The sequence below is a fragment of the Dasypus novemcinctus genome, chromosome 12 (genome assembly GCF_030445035.2).
Source record: "Dasypus novemcinctus isolate mDasNov1 chromosome 12, mDasNov1.1.hap2, whole genome shotgun sequence".
Classification (NCBI taxonomy): domain Eukaryota; kingdom Metazoa; phylum Chordata; class Mammalia; order Cingulata; family Dasypodidae; genus Dasypus; species Dasypus novemcinctus.
The window spans coordinates 91202574-91220912 of record NC_080684.1 but is presented as its reverse complement, the minus strand read 5'-3'; the positions used below and the strand labels follow the sequence as shown (position 1 = coordinate 91220912).

General features: G+C 43.4%; 1 protein-coding gene across 3 annotated transcripts in view; it reads right to left on the bottom strand.

Moving 5' to 3' along the window:
* Nucleotides 1-546: 546 nt before the first annotated feature.
* RFX4 (regulatory factor X4) overlaps nucleotides 547-18339 on the bottom strand; it is a 180286-nt gene continuing 162493 nt past the window's right edge. For all 3 annotated transcript variants that reach the window (XM_058308667.2, XM_058308668.1, XM_058308671.2), the window contains 3 exons: nucleotides 12380-12542; nucleotides 10536-10674; nucleotides 547-2144 (listed from right to left, as the gene is read on the bottom strand). In XM_058308667.2, the coding sequence (XP_058164650.1) occupies nucleotides 1872-2144; nucleotides 10536-10674; nucleotides 12380-12542 (575 nt within the window). In that variant the 3' untranslated portion in view covers nucleotides 547-1871. The remainder of the gene's footprint in view (nucleotides 2145-10535; nucleotides 10675-12379; nucleotides 12543-18339) is intronic.

The window sequence follows — 18339 nt, the reverse complement described above, 5'->3', positions numbered from 1 at the left end:
AGGAATCAAAATACAGTGCTGAAGAAAAAAATTTTAAATACTTATTAAGTATTCAGTAATGTTATTGTCCTGTTCCAGAAGTTTATTACCATTTAAAACATTGCAACTTGAAATATTTTTACCCTCAGTGATCATTAAAGCATAATGAACTAAGTACCAGGGGACCTTTTAATGATGCTGGTATTGAAGAATAATATTCCCTATAAGAGCTAAAAGGTCCCTCTCTTTGCTGACACTAGCCATTGTGCAAACTTAGGGCAAATCCTTATATGTAGAAGAACTGTTCTCCTACAAACCTCAGTCAGGCTGTAGGTACTATACTTAATGAGGACTGGTGTGTGGTCTATTGAAATTTTAATGATAGTTTTATGATGAGGTGATGGGGAACTACTTAAGCACAACCAAAAAGATCACTTAGTTTTGTTTACCCTAGTTCAGAATCCCTAAGGATTCAGAATGTTATTTATATTGTGTATACATACACACACACACACACACACACACTGGGAGGTCATACCAAATGCAAAATTAATATGAAGAAAGCAGGCCATTTCAATACCTTTTTATTTGAGTGTGAAACCATTCATATCTTGCACAACTGTACAGATAAAACTATTTCCATTTTAGCTGTCGACATGATTATCACACTGAGTGGTGCAATCAAAGATTTTATTTACAGAACAATTGCTAAAACATCCGATGTCATATTTCCATTTATTTCTTACCCATAGGGTAATAGATCCACCATAATTGCTTGGTGCATTTTATAATACAGAAAGAAAACCTATGTTAATCTCTAACAAACCTCACAAATTGCTACAAATCTGACAGAAAAATGCCTACGAAAAAATTTTCCAAAAGTACAATACATTTTTATTTCCACACATACACAGAATAGTATAGGCTCAAAGGCACAGCTTTGAATTTTTTTTCTATCAAAGTGTCGGAAATTATTACAGTTTTATGAAGAAATCAAGAAAGTCATTTTCACACTTCTTGCTTGGTAAGCTAAAGTTTGGTCCATCCAGTTCCACAAAGTTAATACAGCAGAGCTGAGTGTGATACTCAATGCCATAAATCCACATTCTCATATAACCTCAAAAACCCTTCTCCTGCCTTTTGCTGACACTAGCCATTGTGCAAACTTAGGACAAATATTTGTATGTAGAAGAACCGGTCCCCTACAGACCTCAGTCAATTTAAGGCAATACAGAACAGACCTCTTGTGTCCCTCAAGACAGTGCTTACATTCCAAGACAATGCAGGTACTGTGACAGACCCGAGTATAACAGGGAATCTAGCATTTCCAGACATCTCCCTTTAGCCCTGGTGCTCCATCCAGGAGGCAGTGATGACATCACCAGGAAGATGGTTGTATAGGACATATCTGAGGGTTGTTTATTGTACAGTAAGATGACAGACAGATGGCAAGGTGAATGCTCTTGGTAAATAATGTGCCCATCCAAGAACACAAACCAGATTCCATTGCCAGTATCCATTCTTCAAGACTAAAGAGCTTTTGTCAAAAGGAAAATAAGTAGCTTACTGGGAGTGGTTGCCAACGCAAAGCAAAGTCATGGAACACAGGGAAAAGGCACAGATTGGCCTGCCCGAGATAGTGCTCTATAGAAAGTCAAGTCTGGCTTGGCTACAGGAACCCAATATCCCACTGACTTTTAGTGAGTCCTATTTCTGAACTAAAGTTTATTCATCCCACATTGAATCCCAGCTCCACATTCATTAGAAAAATGGATGCCTAGGAATAGTCCATGAGTTATGATGTATAGAGATAAAAGTCTTCTGGGGGGTGGGTGTTGGGATTATTATTATTAATTATTATTAATATTAAATATGGATTCCTATGAAAGCAGTCATTTAGCCCATCCTGTGGAGGCCTCTCCATTGATGTAAGCAAAGCCAGGAAAGTGTTGCATGTGCTCATATTCAGAATTCCTGCGCGTGGTCAGAGGTGTGTACATGTCACTAGAGTTTCCATACCTTGTGGAATGCACAGACGGGCTTGTGTAGCACGTGTTGGCTGTGGGCACCTCTGGCCATCGGGGAGTGACTGGGGTAGGATGCAGTCTGGGAGTACTGCTCATCAAACAAGGTTCCATCCGGGAAGTGGGGCTATTAAAAGGGTACTTGTTGAGGGGAAAGAAATTCCACAACATTAAAATTAGCTTGAACTTGCAGTTATACACTATCAGTCATGTTCACAGTTTGTCTTACATTAAATTTCTTAAGCATCTATTAATAAGAGTTGATGGGAGGGAACCAGTGGACTTCTGATAGATTGAACCTTGGTCTAGGGGAGTAATCAACAGCAGAAATGCAAAGATTCCATAGCCAAAGTTGGGCTGGTGTTCACTCAAGGAGTAATATACTGGCTTTGTGCTCCTAATCTGGAATGTTTTGGGAAGTCAAACACAAAAGGAATAGCCCCTCTGGGACACAGGAGTGCATGTGTGTGTGTGTTGTGTGTGTGTGTGTGTGTGTGCATGTCCAGACAGATATGGATGGATGGTTGTGAGATTTATAGTTATGGAGATGTGATAGGTCCCATTCCATCAACCCAAGAGAACAATACTGCCAAATAAAATGCAATGGCATTATTAAAAATAGCATTTTACAGTTGAATTCAATTATGAACTGCAGCCTAAAAGCAGGCTTTTGAAGAGGAAGCAAGTCAACAGCATCGAAGGTTATTATTAGTGCCTATCATTTAGAGAACATCTTTCTTTTAGGAAATGCTAAATTATTGGGCTTGATATGAATGTGGAGGAAGGAGTCAAGATAAACCATTTAAGAGGGGAAGGGAGGGGAGAGGTCCTTTTGTGCAGGTCAGAACAACAGGTGTTAGTAGTTAGGAGCACAGGGGAAGCAGTTCTAGAAGGGATTAGGAATAAGAGAAGTGCCCCAAAGTGCTTCTTCTTTCAAATTCTTTTCTGTTACCAAGACAGCTATGCAAATAAGCCCCTTTTAGTACCACCAGAGGGGAGGAAGGGGAGGAGCTATGGGTCCCCTTTGAGAGCTTCCAGTTTGCCGGCCAGTTAGCACAAGCAAACACCACCAAAGAGGGGACTAATCAGCCAGGATGGTGAGGGCAGTGAGTAGGAGAGAGAGAGTGTGTGAGTGGATGAATTCTTCTGCTCCCCATCTGTCTTCCCTGACAGTTGGAGAGTGGAGCCCCAAGGGATTAGGTGGGAGGCTATGTCCTGGGAGGGAGACAGACAGGCTGAAGCCTAGACAGCGGGGAGAGGGGTTTTGACAACAATGGCTGCTCCCTGTGGTCAGGTGGCCAAAAGGAACTAACTGCTCTGCATCTTGAGTGGGAGGGAGCTGGAAGGGGAGCAGAGAAGGCTGTCAAGCTGAGGGCATGTGAAGAGAACTAACTATTTATAGGTCAGGGAAGAAGGACCCAACTTCTAGCAGTGAAGACTTTTCTCCTCTAGGTAGGGCAGCATGCTGTACGCAGCAAAGTGCAGCCACTTCAAAGTCAAAAGAACCGGTAGGAAGGAGGGAGGTGGGCGTAGGTAGTGTCTGCGCTGCGCTCAAGGGAGAAGGCACGTAGGGCTGTTGCCAAGGAGACTATGGACGAGGCCCACCAAGGCTTTCATAATCCCTAATTCAGATCAGAAACACTGGCGTGTATCTCATGTGCTATGCATTCTGGAAAGCGACAGGATGCGCTTTGTGTGGCAGCTCTGGCTGACCCTCAGGCCTGAGAAGAGGGATTCTAGCCCAGGACCCATTTTAAATCCCAAGGAAACCACAGGAAGACTGGGCCCCGCTCAAGAAAATAAGATTCCAGGTGTATTAAAGAGATTACATTAAGAAATATCGGTTATTACAAGAATTTTCTTGATTTTCAAAAAGCTTGCTTCACCCCCTTCCTGATATTCTCTCAAGTAAGGTTCCCGGATGCATGCCACCTCACCTTGTGGTGCTCTCCCCAGCACAGAGGCCTCCTTCCTGGTCTTCTCACATGCCAAGCTGGCTCCATCTCTGGGAACTTGGCCCTACCTGGTCCTTCTGCCTGGGCTGCTTCCCCAGCTCCTCGATTCCTCCCTTTTTCTCATTCTTCAGCTCTCAGCTCAAATGTCACCTCCTCTGAGAAAGTTTCCTGGGACATCCTATCTCAAGAAGATTAATGCTCACCCTCTGCATGTCAGGGCAGGATCACACCATCCTGTTTGGGAGCTGTCTTGTTCCACTAGCTTTTCTCCATAAGCTCCTTGTAGGGCTTTGTCACGTTCACCACCATATTCCCAACATCAGGAATGGTGCCCTGCACCTAGGAGGTGCTAAATAACCATTCGGTCAATGAACATTGGGATGTCACCACTATAAAGAAGCTCAGGGGTCATGTAATCCAACTTGTGCCATAGAAATGAGAAAACTAGAGCCCATAAGGGAAAGTGTCGCACAGAAAGGTAGTGGAGACATAACAACCCAGTCCTGGGGTAATGCTTTCTACCCATTGACCCCAACTAGGCATAACCCACCACTACTGAATTAAACAAGAGAAGAAGAGCACTCCTTTTTGGAAACCCAGCCCATTAAACTTCAATCTCTCTGTTATTGAGTTGCCCCCTTCCCTGTAGACCACAGAGTCCTAGAATACTGACCTGCCTTCAACCTGCTGGTTCTGACAGACTTCTCACTTGCCTTGACTTGTGTAGGTAAAATGCCACAGTATGGACTTGCAATCTCCTTCCCACAGAACCCAAGAGAGTGTGGCTTTTGTGCCTAGTCAAGGACCCTGGACGCAGCTGTGCCCAGGGGTTGTGTCACAGACTCAAAAGAGTAATTGCCTGGAAATGAGACGGGCTCAAAATATCTCCAAAGTGACAATAAAATTCTGTTACCACAGAATCCGGCATGGAAAATTCTGTCCTGTTAGGTCAGCTAATTGCAAATGAGTCAGTGACTCGTTTTCCCCCGTGGTGAAGAGACCATTGAAAGACTGGTTGGCTAAAGTGCCCGCTGGCCTCGGCCTGGTGATTAACACCACCAATGAAGCTTCTATTTAGTTTGGTGGGAGTGGCTGAGCCGGCCAGTGTGGCACTCGCCTCACCTTTCAAACTTTACATCCGGTTTCATGCAGGGTCTTTATGCATGCTAGGCACAAACTCTGGGATCCAGAGATCTCTGCCCAGAATAAAGGCACTTTTTGTTGAGGGCCCATAACAGGAAGTCATCATTTTCTGGGTCAGATCATGCTACTGATGTTAAAATGGAGATAAATCAGTAGTTCCCACCCCTTGAAAGAAGTGGGTGAGGAGTGTGTGTGTGTGTGTGTGTGTGTGTGTGTAGTCAACGGTTCCATCAGATGGCTATGGCTTAAGTCCATCTCAGCTGTGAATGATTCTGCATCTCTCTGGAACCATATAAGGAAGTTCTATTCTGAGAAACTACTCCCCACACCAAAGGCTGACTTTCCTACACATGGAGAGGGAAGAATGAGCCCTTTATCTCTGACCCTTGCCAAATGGGCTCCTACTTGAGCAAAGGGTGAAAGGTGGCCCAGTCGGGAGCACAAACTGTTTTCCTATGAAAGGCGGCTCTTCCCGCAACCAAAGTACTGCCAGTGGGCTCGGCCCCCAGCACACTTCCTCTTAGCCTCATCTGGGAGAGGAAGCAGCTCTCAAAAAATCTTTGTCAGAAGCTTTTAGAATCAGGATTAATTGAGTTAATACATGGGAAACACTTAGAACTCTCCCATAGTTAGTATTCAAAATGTGCTAGCTATTATTAATATTCTTCCTTTTTCTTCTTGGAATCATCCTAGGATCCTGGGGCATTCATCATGGGAAGAGCCTTCGTGACATACCATTGGGTCCACCCTCTTGTTTTACAGATGAGGGAACAGAGGTCAAGAGAGGGGAAATGACTTGCTCTACGTCTGCTTAGTGCCAGCATGAGGACTAGAGAACAGGCTCCCTGACTAAATCCATGGCTATTTCCATGGCATCAATCTGTTCTTTAACTCACTTTTCCATTCATTTCATTGACAGGTATTTACTGAGTATTCACTGAGGGCCAAGCCCTGTATTTGGTCTTGGGAATATATTGGCAAGAAAAAAACGACCAGGCCCCTACCTTCCCAGAACTAGTATGGTGAAGGAAGTAGGTATTAATTGATAATTACACAAAATATGATCATCTTGTCCTTATGGTGTTACAAATTATAAAAATTATAATAGACACCAGTAGTGTTAACTTTGAGCCAGGCCCTGTTCTAACCTTTATTAACTCACTTAACCCTCATAACAACCCTATGAAATAGATTCTATAATTATCCCATTTTTTAGGTGAGGAAATGGAGGCACAGAGCCAATCAGAGGCAAAGCTGGGACTTGAACCCAGCAAGTCTAGCTCTACATTTAGAGAGCTTACACCAGCGTTTAAGACTGACCTTTATTCCCTTCAGTCTGGGATGTTATCCCACAGGGAAGTACCCTAAGCAGACTTTGCAGTACTCACTGGGTCTCTGAGATCGAGGACCCATAGTCCTGGGCTGCGCTGGGCTGCTGAGTTCCTGAGAGCTACGTGTTTGGCTGACAAGGCCTTGGCCATACAGATGAGAAATAAGGAAGAGTTTATTTTCTTCTAGTCCACTCTAAATCTACTTCTAGCCACACTGCTTCTGGGTAATTGAGTGGCTTTTGAGCTCCAGGGCCCCATGATATGTTCACGGCTGCTGATAAAGTAGAGGTTCCACAAACGTGTTTAATGAGTTACAGAAATTTTTGGCAGGGTGTATTTGGTCTGGTTTGCTTTTGGTTGGGTATGGAAATGGGGAATCTGGGGGGAGAGGGGGCAGCTGAAATCATCCCTTGTTCACTCATTTTGAACAAGTGCAGCAGAATTGCAAGAAAGATGTTTTCTGAAATAATTCAAACTTTACACTGTGAAACCTCATTCTTCTGGACTCATAATTCAGGCTGAGAGGTTTACCTTTGTATTATCCAGAAAGAAATTATGTGTTGTGCAAATAAGTAGCATAAACAAGGGCACACATTAATTTGAGCAGAAAATACTGGAATGCATCCAGTTACTGCACTTCTCAGATGTGTCATATCAGATCTTTAAGGCAAACACAGTGGGCATTTATTTGCAGAAGTTAGTTTAAGTTACCCTTGTGCTGGGTTGGCCAATTGGATTTCTTTAACTATATTTCATAGTTGAGATTTTTCCATTCAGACTGACCTTTTCCACACTGAGTCTGAGATAGTGAAGTGTGATATTCAGTATGTAGGTTTGGGATAGCTTGACTTCTGAACTGGAAAGCTAAACCTAATGAGCCCTGCAGTGGATTTCCCACTATGTGCTCAACCTTAAATCAAAGTACTGATAAAGGAAAGAAATAAGGTATCTTGGGTGTGTGATTCTTCATCTTGGTAACTTGAAACTTACTGAGAAGAGTAGCAGTAACCTTTTATTTACCTCCCACCCCCCAAAACATACATTTATATAGTATTCAGTGCCAAGGGCATGGTGTTTGGAGTTGGAGAATTTGTATCTGATATACTTTGTCATTTATTAGTTGCATGATCTGGGGAAAATTATGGTCTGAATCTGTTTCCTCATCTTTAAAAACTGGAGAAAAGTGCCTTCATGAGGTTTTTATGAGAATTAATTGAGTTCGCATATTTGAGGGTGCCTGGAACAGTGCTCCATACATGCATGAATGTTAATGAACTATTAAACAAGGCATACTTTGTCTTTAGACAGTGCCTTTCCCAGCAGAGGTACATTTTGAGCAGAAGAACTGACCTCACTGACTCCATGGGGAGAGATGTGATAATTAACTTCTTTCTCCCTGCCTTACTTTGCAAATGGAAACTGAGGCAGAAACCATGAAGTGCAGAGTGTGTAGGGTGCTAAAAGGATGGTGATGTCAAAGGAACATGTCCAAGGGCCACAAGGCATGGGGATGAAGAGGCCAACCAAGGACCTTGCTACCTCTCACATCAAATCCAGATTCAAAAAGCTCCTCCATGGGCTTTCATTTAGGCCTTGCCCTCTTTCATTACTAAGCTTTTAAATGACAGTTTTTCAGCTGGGAACTACTGTGGCTTCCAGAATTGATGCTGCAGACCTATCTCTGATCACCAGGGATTGCCAGGGTCTTTGGAGACCTTGGCCTCTTTATGGCAGTGGCTTAAAAAATATCACCCCAAGAAATCAGCTTCTGGAAATTCATGAGGAACGATGAGGGGATGAAGAAAGGGGAAGGATGGTACTGGAAAAGGCGTATTTGGTGCCACCACCTTAGCTTGATCTTGCTAAAATATTGACTCCCACTGGAGCATAAGCTCTCCAAAAGCAGATATGCTGTCTCATTCTCCACCTGTATTCCTGGAGGCAAGAGCAGTGCTTGCCACACAGTAGGCACCCAGCAATAATTTGATGAATGAATGAGTGAATGAACGAGCTGCTTAGACTATGCTTAGTGTGTCTAAGTCATTTAGTGGATGACAGTGAGGAGCACAGACTCTGCTCCCGAGAGAAGCAGTACCTAAGGAGCTGGCATCTCCATGTGAGCAGTTGGAGACTGCTAATGAATGCCCCAGGTGATGATTGAGTGGAATCAACTTCTTGGCTTGTCTGGGGATTATACCGGGGCTCCCCTCGGTACTGCAGATGGATGTCAAAACAGAGGCCTGTTTGCCCTGAGTGCCTGTGTGTTGTGGATACACTCTCCTCAGTGCTTTCCCTTGGAGGCAAGTCTGAGCACTGACAGCTGATGCAACTGCTGTCTCCAGCCTGGCTTAAGTCCTCCCATTTCTCTCCTAGTCTCTTGTAAGTGCTTGGTAGCAGAGCTCCCTGCCTCCAACAGCCTCCCTTTCTAATTCATCCTATGGGTGCTCTAAGAGCTCTCTTTCTCAGGCAGATCTTTGATTATGTCACTCCCTGTCTCAAAAACCTTCCTTGGCTCCCATGCTTGCAGAATGGAGTGACTGTGCCCAGTATACCACAGTGTTATTTAGGCTGACCCCGTCTCCCATTTACTCATCTATTCAATAAATTCTTATGGAACACCTGTATTAGAGAGGTGACAGCAGGTGGTGCTTAACAGCCTAAACTGGGGGTTACACTGCCTTGGTTCCAATTCTCGGGCAAGTTACTTAAACCCTCTGAGCCATAAGTCCTCTTCTGCAAGGGTTATTGTGATGATGTGTGTAGTGTAGCAGTGTGTTTCTGCCAGAGCCTGGCACATGGTAAGTGTTCATTAAAACTTATCTCTCCTTTTTTGATAGGTACCACATCCTGTGACCTGGGGCTATAGACTTAGGCTTGGCCTTCAAGGGGCCCGTAGTCTCCTGCAGGAGTTAGACACGAGAGAGTCAGTGATGATAACAGAGTATGAGAGAACAGCCCAGGCACTGTGTGAGTACAGAGGAGTGGCACCTAATAAGGTCCTTGAAGAAAGAAGGGAGTAGTGTTAGGAAATGCTGCCAAGAAGGTGAGATGCCTGTCCTGGATGACAAGCCAGAAGAGGCTGAGGAAGATAATTCCAGCCAGAAGGAAGAACATATGCAAAGATTTGGGGGACCTGAGCACATGCAGAGGAACTGCATGTGGGTTGGAATGGGTGGGGCAAAGAGGGAGGCAGGCCAGAAAGGCAGGCAGAGGCCAGATGGTAACAAGTAGAGAGACATGCTAAGGAATTGAACTTGGCCCTGAAAGCAATGGGAGCTGATAAGAGAGAGTGGCATGGCCAGAATCAGTTTACTCCCAACGATTCCTCTAGCTGCTAGGGATTGACCAGAGGTGAGGCAAATTTGGAAAAATGGAGACCAACTGGAAGGCTTTTGTTATCATTTAGGTTAGAAATGAGCTGAGGCTATGACAGTGGGGGTCAAGAGCCAGTTGTGTTTGGACAGGAAAGTGTCTAAGACAAATAGAATGCTCAACACTGATATTACTGGTGAACCACAAAATCCATTCAACCCAGGCCATGGAGGATCCATACGGTTTGTTAGACAGTGAGGAGCCAAAGGAGATGTAAGGCCTGAGAGTGGTTTGATAAAAGGTATATTGTAGAAGGAGTCTTCTGGTAAGATCACACATGCAGGATGGCCTGAAAAGACATGGGCGACTGAGGGACCAGTCAGAATGGTACCTAATGATAGTCCTGATCATACTTGATGATGGTCGAACCAGGAGGATGGTGGTGGGAAAGGAGACAAAAGGTCCAGTCTGAGGGTGGCTGCCCCAAAAAGGGCAACAGCCATCATGGCTTATGGATCCTGGGATTAGAGAAGTGAAAGAGTGGAGGGAACTAACAGACAACTGTGCAGCACCCAGGTGCAAGAGAAGCAGAGCATGAATGCTGGTTGAGCACCTACTGTGGGCCGGCCCCTGGAGGGTAGGAATGACCCTGGTGAAAATATCGTCCTTTCTTTGGTGACACACAGGCTGCGCACATGTAAGCAGAAGGTGCTTATTGATTGTGTTAACTTGACTGGACTTGGCACCAAGCATGCCAAGGCATGTGAGAGCAAGCAGGACCACCAACTCACCTGTGCAGAGCTCCTGTGGTAAGGGGAGTAGTGGAGCGGTCCCGAGATAGCGGTGTCGTGAGGGAGGGCCGGATACTGGCTCTGCATTGGGTGAGCATGCTGGTTGCCATAGCTCCCATAGTTATAGCTTCCTGTGTATCTAAAACGTATTAAGCACATTGAATACTGTGAGAAACAGCAGGGAGAAGAAACCAGTTTGACATCTTTAAAAATCAACCTCATGGCTTTTCTTTTCATTTTTCTACTCTTTAAAACTTTTGACTCTTGCCATCTCCTTTCTGTGACTCTGTTGTGGTAATTTTAAAATCCCAAGTTGATCTTCCTTCTCCCATCAGCACACCCTGAGCAAGCACTCAGGGAATGAAGTAAGACGCTACCCCTGAGCAAAACATAATTAGTGATGGAAACCTTTACTCTTGTTACATTAACAAGCCACAAATTATATCCTGACATCCAATAAGGAAAGAAAGAGAAGAAATTACTTTGGGATTTATGTGTTTGTATCACTCAGGCCTCTGCTTCCCAATCATGGGGAAGGTGCAGTGTGTTTCTGTAAGCTCCCTCCTGGGAAGAAACACCACGGCGTGGCCGACCGGGCGTCAGAAGACCCTCTGGTCCTGGCTCCACCACTTGTCACAGCCTGGGGCCTCACATCTGTAAGAATGCTGCACGTGCTGATTCGGAGGATTACACCTGTGAAGGCACTTCATAAGAGGTGAAATCCCAAGTGCTTGCAGGATATTATTACTGCTCTTCTTCTTAATGACATCTTTTAGCAAAAATGCTGCCATATTACCACATGGGTATCTATTCTGCCATTTCTGCAGAACCAAGAAGCTCTCTGAAACAATTTTGAAAATCCATTCTAAATGTGTGCAAAAGTAGTCCAAAATGCCCCTGAGGACATTTTGACTGCTGGGAGCACCTGAGTCCATGGAAGTCACTTGAGGACTACTGTCCCTTGGGGCAGGTGCCACACCACGCACCCATGTGCAAGGGCCTGGGAGTCCCACCCATCCTCCGCCCCATCCTCCTGTGGGAGCAGGCCTGTGAGCAGTGCAGGTGAGGCCCACAGCACCCACATGGCGGAGCACCAGCCTCTGGAGAAGAGGGCCCTTGTTAACATCCAGAGCATTGTCCCAGCCATTGCACATTAGACACTGTAAGTTTAGCACCTTTTGATAGTGCATAGTGGTAAAAAGCTCCTTATGACCTAGGTAATACTTCTAAATGGACCTGTAGTTTATTCATCACAGTGACATCACTACATAGATTTGAACACAGGCAAACAAATGATTTAGGATACAAAGCCCCACAGGAACCCAGAGGGATGCCCTGAGCCCCGTGAGTCACTGCAGCCCTCAGGCTGGGACCCCTGTACCAGAGTCATAAAACACTGGGACCTGCCATCAAGCTTTGCCAGGCTACAAAGTGTACAAACAGCCGCCTGGGGGAACTACTGAAAAGGAGTTTTGAGCTGAGGCTCTAAAGGAGGAAGGAGGAAAGAACACAGGCTTTGGAGTCAGACATTCAGTTCAGTCTGTGCTCCCTCCCCCCACCCCCCCTCCTCCATTGACAGCTGTGTAACCTCAGACAATTTAAGTCAATTAATTTGGCCTCAATTTCTTCATCAGTAAAATGGGCTCACTACTACTGACCTCACCTGGTTGTCATGGGAACTGCATGGGACAGTGAGAGACTGTATGGTGCTGAGAACACCATGAAAACTCCACAAAGGGTAGCACAGCATTCTTCCTGTCCTTTGAGAAAAACAACTGCGAAGCAAATACTGGTCCTTAAAATCAAATTTAAAAGTACAGTAACATCCCAGCAACGTCACCTACCCATGCTCCTCTCTGTGGGGATAAACAGGTATCCTGTGTGTGACGGAGGAAGAAGGCACATGAGTACCCCTCATACAGGGCAGCTGTTGGGAGTTTTCAGCTGGGGACCCAGCAGCTGTCGTCACGGTGTACGTCAGGGACCATGTGTATGACTGCATTGCTCCTACAGAGACAAATTAAGATGCACGAGTCACTAACACAGTTCTCGGGCCCCCCAGTTGTTCCTCAGAACCCTTTAGTGGCTTCCATTTGCTCTTAAGCTGAAGGCCAACATCTTTAGATGCCTGTGTCTCTCTCTGGCCCTGCTGACCTCATGCAATCCTACTTTCCTTCTGTCTGATCCAGCCACATATCCTTGTTCCAGGTTCTCCAGGGTTCCACAGGTTTCAATACCACAGGGCCTTTGTACATGCTGTTTCTGCTGCCCAGAACCTTCACTCATCCCTCAGTACTCACTCATTCTTCATATCTCAGTCCATAGAAGATATGGACCCCTAACCCCAGACTAGGTCAGTTCCTTTACTGTACTGTAGTCCTCTGTGGCACCTACTGCAATTTGTAGCTCTTTGCCTATCAGTGAGCATGATTATTGGATGAATGTCTATCCCCTGCCAGACTGTAAGCTCCAAGAGGGTAGGAGCCTTATTTGTTTTACACACCAGTGTATCCCCCAGTGCTCAGCACAAGACCTCGGCAGTCAAAAGGTTCTTAATAAATATTTTTAGAAGAGAAAAGAGAGGGGAAAAAAAAGAAGGAGAGAAGGAGCGGGGGACAAAAGAAAGGTTGGGGAAATCAAGCCTAGACCAGGTACAGTAAAATAACTTCTCGGCATTCAACTCGACAGGTGTTAGGGAGCCAACAAATTGCTTTAATCAAACTTAAGTAGATTACTGAGCTCTGCCTGCCCAGGTCTTTTTGAAGATTATTAGACAGTGGCCTGGGTGGTGACCTTATTCGATACATACTATTAATTCTATTTATTTACTTCTTAATTGAATACCTTGAAAGTGGTAGGGACTGAGGTTAAAAAAAAACACAAAAAAACAAAATTAAAAGCCCTAAAGATGTTTTGAATTTTATGAGATGGTTAGGGGGAAAAATCTCCAGTAATTTCAGAAATCACTATAGCAATAATAGACTCATCAGATCACTTAATTTCTGATTAATTGTAAGACATGTTAATGCCATGAAAATAAGTAAGCCCAAATTAAACCTTTTTTCCAAGGAGGAGGGGATAAGATTCAACACCTCGTCTAGGCACAGAGAAAACTGAAGAATTTGTTAAGGGAAGCCACTTTTAAGGTGAAATAAAAGAGAGAAATAGATCTTTCAATTCAGTATTTTCTGCAGCAGGATATTTTTATCTTGAAATTCTTCTGCAAAGCTAAAGGAAAGATTTTCATTTTTAAAATTTGGTCTGTTCCAACCGAGGACTTTGCAAACAGCACACCAGAGAAAAGGAGGAAGTAAAGAGATGGTAGATGAGCTCCACGTACCTACCTTATGTGGAAATAGAATAGTATTTTAAGTATACTCATTTATGATTAAAGGAACCCTGCTATGAGCCTTTTTGAGAATTGGGGACTTTTTTGGGGAATATAATGACCTTCCTTTTTTGTGAAGACAAAATTTCATTCCAAGAACATGAAAGGAAATGCCATTTATTGAGTATCTACTATAGGACAAACACTGTGCTAAGTGCTTTATAAACACCCTTAGAGAAATATTATCCCCGGTTTATAGAAGACGAACTGGAGGGTTAAATCTGGAAGAATTTAAGGAAGTTTATAGGAATACAGAAGAATTAGGAATCAAGATGCTAATATGAAAGAGAGTGAAAGAAGAAAAGTGGCAGCAAAAAGTAGAATCAGGAATGAGGTGAAAGCATAGAAACTGAAATGGACCAAATTCTTCCTCTAGGTGGGACTTAAACCTGGCGCTGAGTTTTCCAGGAGCCAATGCTGAAAGGGAAACCTGCTAGGTAGGAGCCATAAATTAGCATATCAATTGCTCAGGAGTATACTGTTCTTGGAATTAAGGTTAAGCAGGAATTCCTTTCAGCTGCCCTCATGAAGCTGCAGCTGTGAGCTGTACAACCCTGTCCTCAGCAGCATCTTCTAGGGGGCTCCTTCCTTGATTCTTAAGCCTGCTCATGATGCCAACACTAAGGACAGGCCAGTGGCATCACACAGAAATCCAGTTCAGGGACACTTAGAATGTTAGATAACTTGCCCAAGGTCCCACCAGGACCGAGTGGCCCAGGGGTCCCTGAACTCAGATCTGCTACACGCTTTCTGCTCTCTCTGCCATAATGTCCCTTATTATGGGTCCTGGTTCTGCCTCTACTATCTCAGGCAACCCTCTTATACTTCCTGCATCTTTGTTTCATCATCTGTAAAATCGGAATAGGAATAGCTCTCCTGTAGGACTGCCGTGAGGATTAACTAAGATAAAGCAGGCCAAAGCCCCTGGCATGCAGAAGGCTCTTAGTGACATTCGAGCCCTCTTCATTATGAATTCAGGTATTCATTTATCAGATTTAAAGTAGAAATTTCTGTATTTCCTATTTCAGACCCCAAGGAAGAAAGACAGGTTTCTTGGGTCAGATTCTATCATCAGGAATGAAAAGTCTGAACAACATAATTTAGGTAATTACAGCAAGCGTCTAAACTTTTTTTTCCTATACAATCACTAGCATTCTTATTCACCAGGATGACTCAAAGTACCCCTTCCTGCTCTCCACAGCTAGGCCAGATTTTTCACCCCCCAAAAAGCTTAGTATGACTTTAGTTGGCCACATGTTAGGTATCATTTAGAACAAGTGCAAGCAGACGGGAAGGGAAAGCACCCCCAAATGATCATGTCTCGGAGATGATTGGATGATGCATGATTGCCCTCTGCTACTTTCTGAACTTCATGTAAAAATATATTACTTAGATAATTTTAAAAACACCCTTTGAGGAGTGGATGTAGCTCAAGTGGTTGAGCACCTGCTTTCCCTGTATGAAGTCCTGGGTTCAATCTCTGATACTGCCTAAAACAAAAACAAAAACAAAAACAAAAATACCCTTTCTATTAAAACAGGTTATTTCTGGGTGGTTGGAATTGAGGATTTAAAAAAAAAAATTTGTCTTCATATTGCTTATCTGTATTTTTCTATAATGAACTTGTGTTGTTTCTCTAGAAAGAAATCATTAAAATACTTAAACAGATTTTACAATTGGAAATGGGGTTGCCGGGTTGGGAAGACTGGGAGAACAGCAAGTAATTAACTCTTCAAATTCCTGGGACCTCAGGAGAGTACAGTGAAGTCAATGGATATTTAAAAGTACAGCCAAGGAAGCCAAAGTTTTGTGTGTTTTTTTTGTCTTTTTTTTCCCCCAAGCAGTAAGAAGATTCAGTGATAAAAGCTATCACCTGAGAGATTCGGCAGCAGTTACTTTTGTATGAACTCCTGGAACACAATGACTATTCTTAATTCATCTCTGCATCCTCAACAGAGAGTCTGCCAAATAGTAGGTGTTCATTAAATCTTTGTTGCATTGAATTTGTTGTTGAAGGAGTAAATGCTGTTAGAAATAGACGTTATCAAACAAAAAACTAGTGGAACTCTTGGAAAAATGGGCTCCTGTGGTCTGGGAAACAAAACCCCTAAATGGCCATGTGCCAGAAATCTAACAGATCCACTCAGGCAGGCTTAAGCAGATTAACACCTACTGGCTTGGGTGAGAAACCTTTTTGCCCAGAGAGCAGAAAAGAACACCAGTTGCACTCCCTTTCCTACCCGCGAGACCTCCAGTGAGAACTGCTGCTGTTAAGGAAACCAATAAAAGAAAATCTGTGCTGTTTGTGCTTAATTTTTAAGACAGTGCCAATGTATTTTTTGGTAAAACAACAACAAACGTTCCCTATTTATCTAATTCCCATAGCTTTCTCTTAATCTCCCCAGTCCCCATTCCACCATCCCTATTCAAAGGTCTGAGGATGGTGGTGGAAGATCCTGCTTTTTGAGAATCCTCAAAAGATCCCAAAAGGGGCAGTTGTTTATCATTTTAAATTATCAGAACTATTAGAGTGTAATATATTCTTCCCACCCCTAACAAAATACTCTTCTTCCCTGAGTTTTCTTTGGAAGATTTTTTAAACACAAGACAGGAAGGGTACTTAGAATATAATAGGCACTAAATAATAATTTGTTGACTCTAGACCCCATATGCTAATTCCTTTATAGACTGATGCAATTTTTACAACAACCTTTTGAGGTAGGTAATATCACCTCCTTTTTTGAGTAAGTAAAAGGCCCAAGAAGTTAAAAGACTTCCTCAGGTAAGTTGAAGGGTTGAGATTTGAACTCGGATTTGCCCGAGTCCAAGGCTTTCCTACAACCAAAATGCATCTCACACCAGAATATGTACTCGGATCACTGGCAATCTTCTTACAATGCAGATGCTGATTTAGTAGGATGCATGACCAGGGTAATGTCTTATATAGTCTTGCTACTCAAAGATATGGCCGATGGACCAATAGCAATGTTATCTATCTAAAAGTTTGTTATAAATTCAGAATCACTGGTCCTACTCCCAACCCACATGCAAGGAGTGCACCCCGTAATGAGCGCTGCCCAGTGCAAAGGAAGGTGCAGCCTGCTCAGGAATGGTGGCGCACACACAGAGAACTGACACAACAAGATGACACAACAAGAAAGACAGATTCCCGTGCCGCTGACAACAATAGAAGCAGACAAAGAAGACGCAGCAAACAGACACAGAGAAGAGACAACCAGAGTGGGGGTGGGGGGAAGGGGAGAAAAATATATAAATCTTTAAATTAGAAATAAAGAAAAGAAAGCAGTGGGAATGCTGGCTTATATTTACTAATTCCATTCCTTTAAAGAAAATGAAGCAGTGGGAATGGGTAGAGGGAGAATTCACTGGTGGTGACAACTCTGAATTTCTATAAATAAGCCATTGCAGCCTCTGTGGCACGGCTGCAGTGTCCACCATGTTCCACTCAGTTGAGCTGTCCTCAGAATAACTGAGCTTTTGTTATTTGGAAAGACTAGGGGCCAGTTATCTTTGTTACATCCTCAACTGAGGTTGAGAAAATGCAGCTGGGCAGGCCAGATGTTCTACAGTTAGGGCCATTTATGAGGAATTTGCTTTTATTTCATTAGGCATCCTAGCATCTCAATGATTTAATTGGCTGGTTTTGTGTTACAGAGAACACATGGTGGGAAGCTGAAAACATGCGTTTAATAGTTAACTTTTATTGTCATTGCTGAAGGAGGGAATAGTTGAAATGGCATCATAAATGAGGTCTTAGAACCCTTTGGTGGCTAATCAGGACAGAGTGGAAGCTAAACATTTCTCTTTAAATGACATTAAAGAATTGTAGCCCAATGTCATGTTAAAATGGCTGTCAGTTTGGCACTACCTGTCATGCTCCTGAGGAGGAAAAGAGCTAGTTTTCCTTAAAGAAAGTTAAGGTTCCTGAATTTTGTTGAGTCCATGAAGAGGGCAAACCCCCAAATTTCAGCAAAAAAAGGACGTGGGCTAGATTTTACCTTGTAGAAACCTGTTGAAATGGAATCCTTTAACCCATCTCTTATCAAAGACTTTAATAAACCTAATCAAAATTGACTAGAAACTTGGTTCAATTTTAAGAATCTAATAGTCCTTTTCCTTCCCTTTCTTTTTTCTTTTATTAAAAGAAAACCTATCTAGAAGTATCGATTGGCATAGACATAGACCTAGACAAAGATATGGATAAATGAGTGACTGCTTCCTAGTGAGTCACAACTTATTATCTACACCACCTTATATTCACTAGTTCTTGTAGCAAAGGATTCTAAAAAATTACATACCACGATTAATTTTTACTTTGTGTTCGCCAAACAGATTTAATGTTCTTTTTTCATGGCTAAAATATGGGGACTTGTCCATCCAAAGTGAGACACTGAT